General features: G+C 36.8%; 1 protein-coding gene across 1 annotated transcript in view; it reads left to right on the top strand.

The window, feature by feature from the left end:
• The window catches only part of ITSN1 (intersectin 1 (SH3 domain protein)), a 112,632-nt gene that overhangs the window by 17,715 nt on the left and 82,533 nt on the right, over nucleotides 1-12,384 (top strand). Inside the window, exons 7-13 of the mRNA XM_010004664.1 lie at nucleotides 2,879-2,979; nucleotides 3,645-3,708; nucleotides 5,454-5,591; nucleotides 6,546-6,661; nucleotides 9,968-10,230; nucleotides 11,043-11,192; nucleotides 11,368-11,508. Of these exons, the coding sequence (XP_010002966.1) occupies nucleotides 2,879-2,979; nucleotides 3,645-3,708; nucleotides 5,454-5,591; nucleotides 6,546-6,661; nucleotides 9,968-10,230; nucleotides 11,043-11,192; nucleotides 11,368-11,508 (973 nt within the window). The remainder of the gene's footprint in view (nucleotides 1-2,878; nucleotides 2,980-3,644; nucleotides 3,709-5,453; nucleotides 5,592-6,545; nucleotides 6,662-9,967; nucleotides 10,231-11,042; nucleotides 11,193-11,367; nucleotides 11,509-12,384) is intronic.

Here is a 12,384-nt window from a genome sequence, read left to right as displayed (position 1 = left end):
GAGATACTACTTCAGGATTTCATGGGCTGCTGTGTTTTTACAAGGAATGCTCCCTGAGCATTGAATTATTGAAATACAATAATTAACTTTTACAGTATCTTTTGACATTGTTTTCAGTGTCTTGAAAACTTAATTTTTAGAAAAGGATTTGCTGCTGTAAACATAGTCTTTGTTGTGTAATACTATACAGGCACTCTTGTTAGTGTGAAAACACAAGAAGTAATATTTTTTTTTAAATTAGCAACTCTAGGTTTATTTTTAAAAGCAAAATATTTAATAGTTCTCATATTTTAAATGCACTTCATGTAACTGTTTCTAATATGTTCTTCAAGTTATGTGTGAAAATTTGCCTGAAAGAGTTTTGGATTATTTCAAGACCTAGGAAAATGTATGGTCAGGCAAAATCTATTTTACTATGTTCTGAAGAGGTGTTTCTAATAAAATAGAACTTCATTAGAGGAGGTAAGATATCATCATAGAATGGGTTGGGTTGGAAGGGGCCTTCAAGATCATCTAGTTCCAAACCCCCTGCCATGGGCAGGCTCAAAGTTACATCCAACCTGGCCTTGAACACTGCCAGGGAGGGGGCATCCACAGCTTCCCTGGGCAACCTGTGCCAGTGCCTCACCACCCTCACAGTGAATAATTTCTTCCTAATATTTAACCTAAATCTACCCTTTTCCAATGTAAAGCCATTACCCTCTGCCCTGTTGCTACCTGCCTTTATAAAAAGTCCCTCTCTAGCTTTCTTGTAGTGGGAGACAGTGATTTCCCAGGGTCTTTAAAACTTAAAAAATTCTGATGGGTCTGTACTACAGATTTATTTTTATTTTTATTTTTTTTCAAGAAGAAAGCAGGTTTGGGCATTATTTAATTACTTATTTTTACTCGGCATATTTTTCTTCTGCCTGGTATTAGACAAGTGACAGTACTGATTATTGGCAAATAGTATTAAAAATCTTTCCAAACAAATAATTTTTTTTTCTCTTTGAAACCTACTGCTGTCAGGAACGTAGTTGTGATGCTCTGATATGATCTCCAGAGGTACAAGAAGATACCTGCTTTGTCTGTAACAGCACTTCTAATATTTGTAATGAATGAAGTTCAGGGAAATTCAGCTGAAATGGCTTCTAGATGTTCCATAAGCAGGCTGCCATAGTTTTGGGGTTACCTAGATCTGAATCTTGCTGGTCACTTTTATTGCCAACAGAGGCCTGAACCTCAGGTTAAATTACTTCTTTTCTGAGGTGAAATTGCATGCCTCCCTGAATCTGCTTGGGCCAGGGTTGAAGCTTTCTTAGCTCAATTGCAGTTACTTCAGTAACTGAAATGTCTGCCCGCACTGAAGGGGGATATTCCTTCCAAGACTAATGCTGAGTCATGAACTGGTGTGTGTCTTCCAAGTATTATTTCTGAGAAAACAGCAAGATAATTGGTTTGCATAGTTTATGGAAAGGGACAAAGAAGAGTTAAGTACATCTCATTGAAATGAAATATAAAGATGAAGTTGGGTTTTTTTCTAGCTGAGAATTATTTTGAATTTTTAAAGGGTGTAATTCAAAATTCCAATTGCAGTGCTTTTATCACTCTGCTGGGTCAGTGCATGAGTAGTGAACTCATGGCGTACATGGTGTTTGGCATACATGAGTCGACTGTTTTGTCCTCCAGGATTTTTTCTTTGAAAACTATCATTTGAGTTTCTGTGAAGGAGAGTTTAATAAATTATTTTTTAGTAACCTTACTTCACGGATCAAAATACATATATATGTAACATAGCAGTAGACCTAACGAGTGGAAACTCCAAACCTGGCAAAACCGGTGAGGGAAGAATTCGCATGAATAAAACTTAAATAGTCAACATTTTATATCTTCTTAAGTTTCAGATTTTTTTTCCCAGTATTTAAGATGCAGTTTGCTTTTGCTTTACTCCCATAAAAGATTTTATTAAAGCACAGTAGTTGGGAAACAGAAAATAAAAATAGAGGTATTAGTTGTTCTGGGTTTTGTCATGTGAGAATACAATATGAGGTCAATAAGAAGAGTATGCATATACTCCTTCTCAGCTCAACTTTGAAAGATATTACTGTGCTATCTGCTCAGTGGACCAGGGAAAAAGGATTGGTTGTTTTGGTTATTTTGTTTTTTTGCCTGTAATGTGGTGTGCTGTTAAAAATATGTATCTGATCTGGCTGTGTTTTTTGTTTGTTTGTTTGTTTTTTTTAACCTTAACAAAAAAAGGCAAAGTCTTAATGTGCCTAAAGACGGAAAAACTGTGCTCATCGTTTTTCAGTGTGAAGACTCGGTCAGTCTCTAAGCATGGGAAGTTACAGCTGCAAATAACAGCACTCAACCTATTATGTGGATGAATTAGAACTGGGAATATTACATTTGTCTTTTGAGTTCCATTATTAGCAACTTTGCTTTCAAGTATAGCTTTTCCACACTTTTTTCCTATGTTTTCAGCATATTTTACTTTTTTTTTCTTAATTAGCTTACTCGTTATTTGGCTAAGACAACCGTTTAAAGACAGGGTAAACTGAGATATTAATTCTGCTGACTGTAGTAAGGAATTTCCTTTTGCATATTTAGGTAAAAGCTTTTAGCTCCTCTAAAATGTTTAGGTTACTTCCCTGCTAGTAAAGGAAACTGCAAAACTCTTAGGCCTGTCATTCAGCTGTATCAAAGCCCACCTTCTAAGACAATGAATTACGATAAATGTTTTCAAATTAGTCAAAGCTGTTACAGTTTCAGGAATGCAGTTTTTTTAAATTAACTGTTTCAGGCATAAAACTCAGTCTCTGTGTAGCACTTCATCCTGTTATATCTATTAAACTTAAAATTGTGTTTTCCCCTCTCCTTATCCTTTTTCTAATTCTAGTGTGCCTCCTGTGGCAGAGTGGGCTGTACCTCAGTCATCAAGACTGAAGTACAGACAGCTGTTCAATAGCCATGATAAAACGATGAGTGGACACTTAACAGGTATTGAAGCAGTTTTTGTTGTCTCCTTTTTTCAAACTGTAGAAGGTCGATTATAATAACATTCAGAATGCTATTCAGATAGTAAGAGACTCTCATCTCTCCCTGCTGTCACCATCAATATTTTTCTGTTCGTATCTCCCAACTGCTTAATGATCTTGTTTAGGAGCTTTTTTTAGGAGCTTAGCATTTATGTAGCTGGGATCATTATATCACCTTCTTTCTTTTATCTTCTGCAAAGTAGGTGGGCACTGGGAAATGATTCTTAGAAAGGGCACAATGAGTTATGCAAAAGCTTGTGCAGCCTTTTACAGTGTTCAGTTCATCCACTGGTGAGGGTGCCTATCTTATTTTCAGAAAGAAATTAGAAGGGTGCACTGGCTTAGTTTTACTAGTTCTGTGAGCATCTCTTTGTTTTTCATAGCTTTTTTTTAAAATCTCAGTGGCTGTTGTGGAGAAGGGAAACATTATGTATTTTTTAACACTATGAGTTTGGGTGTGAGGTGGAGAACCTAGGGATAGCAGTATGTATAGCCCATTCATGCTGATGACATCACTTCAATATTATCTCTTCAGAGCTAAGCTCTGCTTGTGCAGTAGCTACTTGGTAATGCAGGAAAAGAAGAAAGTTGCATATCTACTTGTTAATCCTTGTTTCACTTTGTTAGGTCCACAAGCAAGAACGATTCTCATGCAGTCAAGTTTACCCCAGACTCAGCTGGCTACAATATGGTAAAAATAAATCTATAAATTTCTACCAAACTGGAAACTGTATTTAAACCTCTATACTGTATACTGTGGATTTTTTCTCCTTTTTCAGTCTCCCTCCACTGATCACTGTATGTTGCTTTTTGTAATGTACAATTTTGTAAAACAAAACCTGCACTGCTATGCTTATATTTACATTACTTCACATAACAAAGAGCGTATTTTACGTAATGCAGATAGACATTTCAGAAGCTGGGTTTCAATTCTGGAGTTTTTCAGCCTCCTATGTCTTCCACATCCCTGGCCATATGTGATAGAGCAGCAATGAAACTTTAACATTTGCGCAAGTAGTACAAAGCAAAGCTTAATCCAGAACCACACAGTCTTTGGGCTTGTCTGCCTTTTAGGCAAATTTCTAAGGGCTCATTTGCAATGGGCTGTAGTTACATATGTTTAAAATAATGGATTTTTATAAGGTTTTTCTAAAAAAATTACTATAAAGAATAAAAAATAATCAACCTAATCATCCAGCAGATGATTAGCCAAAAATACTTTTCTTGTTGCCACTTAAGCAAGTTGTGTGGGCAGGTGAATGATGTCAGCATAGTTCAGGAGTTCTAAATATAACTCTTAATTTTTGACATTCAAAACTGCCGAGTCCATTGAGATACGGAATGGATTTTATAGCTTTTGTTGTCCTAAGAAATGCTCCCTTTCCTGACACTTACTCTCTGGCAGTGGAACAGCTATTGCTGTTCTCTGGGGCAAGATATGTCAGTTTGTATTGAGGGTGGATTCACTGACTCAAAAACACACAAAGTGAAGTACTGATGTGCATTGCAGGGTGTCAGCAATTCTGTAGCAGATGTTTTGGTACTTCTGTAACAAAGATGTGGAGCTACACTGTTAGGATAGTTAACTGTTAGGATCAATTATGTCCTTACACGCTAGATTTTGATTCTACTGGCTTGTTCCTGTGTCCCAGATGAAGAGATCAGTAACACAAGCATGGATCAAATGGGGCTATAATTGTCTTCCCAATTTAAACCCCATAAACAAAGTCTTGTACCTTGACACATCAAAGGAATGTATCCGTTGTTTACCTTTGATTTTCACAGTATCATGGGAGATTTTCCTGCATTAGAGTGCAGCATGCTAGAGAAACAAAGTTGATGTTTAGGCTGTTAAATTTCATCCAATGCCACCTTAATAAGAGTAAACGAATTTTGTGCATCTAGTGGAGTTTTATGCCATCCAGAGCTGTTACTCCAAGATTTTTAATATGTGCATAATGCTAAAATGTTTCTGTGCTTGTCAGGACTAGAATGTTAATGGCTTTAATTTTAATGTAAATGCATTCCTTGGAATGTGAGATAGGAGCTGTCAGGAAAGAAGTAGACCAGACAAAAAAGTTCTACAAAACATCTGAGCTGATTCTTTTCTAACATGTAGAGGATGTTCACAAAGTGTTCAAGAAAACCCCATTGATTAATGTTACTTAAATAGGATACAGTACAGGCAGCACTCAAAGAGCCAGTGAAGTAGAAGCCATGGCTATAAGGATAGTTTCAAGACAGGTATGCATGAAAAGATTAGGAAATGGTGAAGCACTTGGTTTCTGCTTTTTATTTGTTTTGAAGAAACAGTCATGTAAAAAAAAAGTTTAAAATGTGATTAGTTTGGAACTGCATACATTAAAACCATGCTTTTTAACAGTGATTCTTTTAATATTTAAGAATTTACATACTTTGTACTTCTCCTTTAAAAAGGAATCTTTCCGATATTGATCAAGATGGAAAACTTACAGCCGAAGAGTTTATTCTGGCTATGCACTTAATTGATGTTGCTATGTCTGGTCAGCCACTGCCACCTGTACTGCCTCCAGAGTATATTCCACCTTCGTTTAGGTAACTGGTCATAATTCTGGAATCTTGCTCTTACATTTTTATTTCATTTGGGAAAGCTGTCCTGTGTAAAGGACAAGAGAGTGAAAAGTAACCCCTCGTCTTTTTGTACTGCATTAATGGCACAGAGTGCCTTCTTGTGGGAAATACTTGTCTAGCTTTTTTGTTTTATTACAAGTACTGGATGTGGAAAGTAGGAAGAATTCCTTGTAAGAATACAGTTTTGGTCAATGTTTTATGCTAGCATACCTTCCAAAACATACTCAGTCTGGCAATAGTAAGTTAAAGTGTTGTACTTCACAATATACTTCTGTAGAGCAAATGGGATGTATCGGAATTCAGAACATTCTATTAATTTTCACTGTAGCAAATTCAGGTGTCTTTTGAGACAGTTCTATCTGTGAATAGTAGTGGTGAGTCATTATTTCTGTTTCTCATTTACTTTTTTTGTGGAGGAATAAGTGGGAAGACAGTAACAGCAATAGAGAGAAATGTTTGCATACAATCATAGCTTTGTGTTCTTTAAGAATCCTCCTGAAGATTACAATTTTTTGTTTATTCCGTGTGGGGTCTTGTTTTTAGCTTGTCTATAGCAAACTCTTCCACTGTCTTTGCAACTTTTGCTATAGTTTAAGATGGCATTTCCCCAACTTCAGAATGATCATAAGTAAAAGTTCTTGGGGATAGGGTTGAACAGTTCTGCAAGTTGTGTGGTGCTGTGGAGTTTGTACTAAGTTTCTCAGATCACCAGTGTGTGCTGTAGGGACCCTGAAGGATGCTGGTATCTTAATGGCAATGGCTGAGTAAAATCCTCTGGCCAGCACTGAGGCAACATTAAATATCATTTAAACATTACATCATTGCATTTAATGTATGAATTTGTCATTACCAAAAAAAAAAAAAGTTTGGCAGGCATAGGATCTTTTAAACAACTTGGAATTATCATTTTGTTGACAGAAGAGTGCGCTCTGGTAGTGGCTTAACTGCTGTAAGTTCAGGATCTGTAGACCAAAGGTTACCAGAAGAACCAGCATTAGAAGAAGAACAGCAGCAACTGGAAAAGAAATTACCAGGTAATTACCAAGCAAAAATAGAGATTTCTTGTGTGCTGTCATCAGAGAGCTGTTACCATCAGTTTGTATGCTGTTGATTTATAAAAGCTTATTAAGAAATGTTTTCTTTCCAGATCAGTTTGTGACATTGTTAGAGGCATAACCAAGACATTTCTTGGTCCAGCTAATTCCTGACTGCTGCATGATCCTTTGTGTTAGTGACAGTGGAGTTACGAACAACATTCAGACTGCTTATATTATGCACTCTCAACAGAGGCAGCACTTTCTTGTTTAGGCTGAGTGTACTTTGGCTTATGTACTTTTTACAAGGTCACAGTACACATAGAGAGGTGTGTTTCAACTTTAGCAGCTCTGCTTTTGGGAAAATAAAAAAAACGAGGAGAGGGAGGGTAGTAAGCCTCCTACATGCTAAATGCCTAAGTGTTATGAAATGTCTTAACACTTCTGATCATTCACTCACTCTTCTTTGTACTTTCTTTATTTTTGCTCTGTTTTGTTCTAAGATGACCAGATTGTTGTACTGTTGAAGATGTAGCAATATGACAGATTTATACAGTGTCATAATAATTCTTTTCTGGTTTGCGTGAAAATATTTTTCAATTATTTTAATTGATTTCTAGCACTGTATTGTCTCTACAATCACAATTTAAACATTTTAGCGCTCATTATGATGTGTGTTTTGTTAGGATTATCTTTATTCCCTGTGTACACTATCTTCAGTTCATTAATGTTTGAATTTGCTCTGCTGTTCCTTTGCCAGATCACTCAGTTTTGTGAGATGCTTCTAAAGCTCTTTAGAGTCAGATTTTTATTTTAATGCTGTGGCTATCTGGCTTCATCTCCAGAAGCTGTCTTGTTACTCTTCAATCTCTTCCAGATCATTTTTACCCTCTCAACAGGACAGTTGCTAGCAGACATCTTTGAAGGAGGCTACTTAGAATCTGTCTGTCTTTGTGAAAGTTGGTAATTTATTTCATCCCTTAATTCTAATCTTGTAATTGTTTGTTCCCAAGAACTTTCTTTCTCTTTCCATACCGGGTTAGGTCAAGGGATCTGCCTGTGAGCTATTCAGATACAAGTCTTGTCTTTGATAACTAACTGCTACTGGCAGTCTGCTGGGTAATTCCTGACTGTAGGAGAATGGAGGGAGATAGCAGGGGCTTCTGAAGGAGAACTCACTGAGGTCTCACAATTAAATGTTTGGTCACAGGTGAGATGTGACTCTCCTGTATTGGCTCTTTGAGGCTCAAGTCTTGTGTCTCTGGAATCAGGATTTTGATATGCTGTTTGTATATCAGGAAGGCCAACTACTGCCTTGATTTAGTTTCTTTATTAGACTTTAAAATCACGTACATGTTCTGCTGTTGACCTGATCTTCTTTTTAAACTTGCTTATTGATGCAGTTGACTTGAGAGTGTATTAGTCTTGAGAAGCAGCTCTTTCCTACATTGGTTCTTTCATGATACCATGTTCAGTCATGTATACTAACTCCCTCTCTGTCTATTGTAGCCTCTGCTGCTTTGCCCAGTGTGTGAGTAGGCTGATTGGTCTAGCTTCCAGGATCATTATACTGTCTTTTCTTAAAGACTGGTGTCACACTTGTCATCTTCTAGTCTTACAGCACTGATGTTGTTTAAAGGATGGATTACACAACACAGCTAGTGGTTCATGAATTTTGTATTTGATCTATGGATTAGCATTATCTGGGTTGGCAACCTGTTACTCTTAATTTTTTTGTTTTATTTTAGCTTTAAATCCATTTCTGTTTTTCAGTAGAGTGTACATGTATTTCATTGTATTTAATGCACAGATTTACCATTGGAAAGTTCATTTATAATAGTGAATGTTGTCTTGCTTCTACGTTGGCTTTGCTCAATCGGGCTACTTAGTGTTTTGTTTTTTCTTTTAAGACATTTAAAAGATTTTTTTATTGCTGGCTTTTAGGACCTTCTGGAAGGTTTCCCTTAAGGATAGAAACACAAGCCAATAGCTACTTAAGTAATATGCTAGAAGTTGTTCTCTTCTGTTTTTGTCCTTTGGCTATGTTTTGTTTTGTTATCTCCTGGTAGTTACCTTGATTTTGCAGAGTAACCATTATAGCTTGTTGAGCAGCCATCTTACAACATGGTGCTTCTTCTTAGTGGCATGTGTTTTCACAGCCTTGAACTTGGCATTTTAATGTCCATGCTACTTGCAAGTGTTTGCCTTTCTTCCTATTCCTTTTAACTGACTTTCTTGGTGTAAATTTTTTTTTTCTTTCCTTTTTGCTTGCTTTCCCTAGTCCCCACTGATTTATAATCACATTCTCTGTCTAACAGTCTGTATCTTAATATTCTTTGAACCTGGTGGCTAATTTTAGACATGTTTGACAGACATCAAAGTGGTTAAATTTTTTCAAGTTCTATGGAAATTGGTGATTGATGATAGGAAAAGGGGTCAAACTTAGAAACTAAGATGAGAATTCAACCGGTCCAGTTAGTCAAACAGTGCATGCACACTTTGAAGTAAACATGTCCTATCTCTTGTACATGTTAAGCACGTGGGGAGAGAAATATAGAATATGGAGTATGGGAAAGAGACATACAAGGTATGAAAAGAAAGAGAAGGTGAAGTGGAAAGAATAGGAGGTACTCTAGGGGAGAGGGCTAGAAAAGTGGAATGAGAAGAAAAATCCCTGATACTGCAGAAGAATGTCAGGGAACCTGTGCTAGAACTTAGGTCTTTCTTTTAGGACAGTAAATGATGAGGATGTGAATCTGCAGGAATCCAGTCTTCCTGAGTTCATCCACTCAAGAACTTGAGCAAACAATTTCTTTTCGTGGCAGTAATGAGTAATCTTATGAGAATATCAAGTTTAAATATGTTCTGGTCATTTGCATAATGGCTTTTTCATAATCCCATCAGCTGAATTCTTTGCCTTGTAGTAACTGAAGTGTTAGTTCATGTACTGCTACTATAAAATATATAGAGGAACCCCAGACCTGTGTCCTCACAGAGCATTAGTTGGTGAATGATTTGTCTAAAGTATACGCACTTGTTGGGCTTTGTGGAAAATCCTGGAAGCCTAAGGAATGAGAACTGAAATTCACACCTTGGTTTCCTAAAGATGTGGGTTTAAGGGGATCTACAGTATAAATGCTAATGATAAAACCTAGACTTATCTGTGCAGCTGTACGATCAGCAGTTGAGAGCTGCATCTAGTACTGCTGGAAGGTTGTTTCACTTTGGTTCAGCATATATGGATTTATTATTTTTTTTTAAATCAGAGTTTAATTCTCCTTTGCCTCCTGTTTCCATACATTAAAGTTACATTTGAAGATAAAAAGCGGGAGAACTTTGAACGTGGCAATCTAGAGCTTGAAAAACGGAGGCAGGCTCTCCTGGAACAGCAACGCAAAGAGCAAGAGCGTCTAGCACAGCTGGAACGGGCAGAGCAGGAAAGGAAGGAACGTGAGCGGCAGGAGCAAGAACGGAAAAGACAACTGGAGCTAGAGAAACAGCTGGAAAAACAACGGGAATTGGAACGGCAGAGAGAAGAGGAAAGGAGGAAAGAAATAGAAAGAAGAGAGGTAAACAACGGGATAAAAGGGAGGTGATTGTATCTCTGGCAGCTGTGTTTGATTAGAACAAAACATAATGTGTGCACTAAATATTTTACTGTAGTATTTAGCAAGCAAATATTTAATTAATTAAATTTCTGGGTTTCTGAAGGTAAATATTAGGCTATCTCTTTATTTTTCATGCAAAATGAATGGATGAGACATTTAGACTTAGGACAGTGAGCTCCTAGCCTTTGACTTCCCTGATAGCACTAATTATTACTACATGGTATATAAAAAGATACGCTGCAATGAGTGAAGAAAATCTTACGGGCACTGGTGGCAGTCATGGTTTTCCTGTGATGAGTTAATGTGTTAAAGAAAACACATACTGGTTAACTTAAAAAGCTATTATTTTCTGACCTAGCCAGATAATGATGCATTCAGTGCAGTAGCATTTTGTTTGTTGCGAAGCTGCAGAATGCATAATGTTGTAGGTAAGAGGGAGATTTGATGCTATCCTGGAGAGTTCTTGAAGTGTTAATATGAAACTATTTGTTAAATCAGAAAACTGGATCTGGGGAAACTGATTAAAATGGAGTGATACTCTGCTTAGTCACCTCTCTACTATACAGTGAGACTCAATTTCATCAGTTCTTTTCAATTGAGCATTTAAACAGTTGAGCAACTTTTGTGCTTCAGTAGAGGCATATATTTAGTCCACAGTTTAGCAGTGTGTTTATATCAATGTTTTAGTTGTACATTAGAATATGGATATCAGCAATTAGAATAGTTTCTTGAAATATAGTTTCTCTTTATTTATTTATTTTAAAATGCTTCAGGCTGCAAAACGGGAACTCGAGAGGCAACGGCAACTGGAGTGGGAGCGTAATCGTCGTCAAGAACTACTAAATCAAAGAAACAAAGAACAAGAGGACATAGTTGTTCTGAAGGCAAAGAAGAAGACCTTAGAATTTGAGCTGGAAGCTCTAGTAAGTGATCTCATTGCAAATCAAACACAAGCACAACAGTGACTGTGATATGGTCTTGTGTATTTTCTATAATTTGAACTTCTAAATAGGGAGTAAAAGTCCTTTTTAGATCCTGACTTTCCTGACAAACTATTCTGGTAAAAATTCTGTTTTCTTTTTTTTTCTTTTTCCAAAGAATGATAAAAAAAATCAGTTGGAGGGAAAGCTTCAGGATATCAGATGTCGGCTGTCTACCCAAAGACAAGAAATTGAAAGTACAAATAAATCTAGAGAACTGAGAATTGCAGAAATCACCCATTTGCAACAGCAACTACAGGTGAGAAAATATCTAATTTTGTTCTTAGCCTTGCATTTTAACCTCCTCAACTGCATCAATATCTTAAGAAAACTTCCTACAATATGATGTGTTGTTCCTTTTACGTAAGGAATTATTGTAGATAATTTTAAAAAATGTAGATAATTCTTTTAAATGAATGTTCTTCAGACATGTCTAGGAATTGCTTCCTGCACTTGAAGGTGTGTATCTGTGATTATCACTTCAACTTCATGGAATCCTGTTGTGGGGAGCAGCATATACAGTGTTTGGCTAAAGATATTAAAGGGTTTGGGGGAATGAGGAGAATTAAATGTTACAGCATGTATTTTTCTTGGCAGTGATTGCTATTTGTGTGCTGAAAGAAAGAATTGACTTCAATGAAGTGGCTTGGTGATGCTGCTTTTTAAAGAACATATAAAATAATAAGCTTTCAGAATTGAAGTTACTAGTTAAACTAGTTAGTTCTTGGTCTAACCCTAACATTTGTCTTTACTACTTCTCTATCTAAAATGATCTGTCAGATGCAGGAAATTACAGACCAGTCAGCCTCACCTCCATTCCTGGAAAAAATGACAGAGCAGCTCATTTTGGAGGTCATCTCTAAGGACATGGAAGAGGAGAAGCTTGTCAGGAGTAGTCAGCATGGATTTACTAAGGGGAAATCATGCTTGGCTAATCTGATAGCCTTCTATGATGTTGTGACTGAATGGGTAGATGCAGGGAGACCACTGGATGTGTCTACTTTGGCCTTAGCAAGGCTTTTGACACTGTCTCCCATAACATCTTTGTGAGCAAGCTCAGAAAGTGTGAGATAAAATAATGCATAGTGAGAAGGATTAAGAACTGGCTACACAATAGAGCCCAAAGAGTGGTGGT

This window comes from Chaetura pelagica, unplaced genomic scaffold (genome assembly GCF_000747805.2).
Source record: "Chaetura pelagica isolate M959 unplaced genomic scaffold, ChaPel_1.0 scaffold299, whole genome shotgun sequence".
Lineage (NCBI taxonomy): Eukaryota > Metazoa > Chordata > Aves > Apodiformes > Apodidae > Chaetura > Chaetura pelagica.
This window is presented reverse-complemented; position numbering and strand designations above follow the sequence as displayed.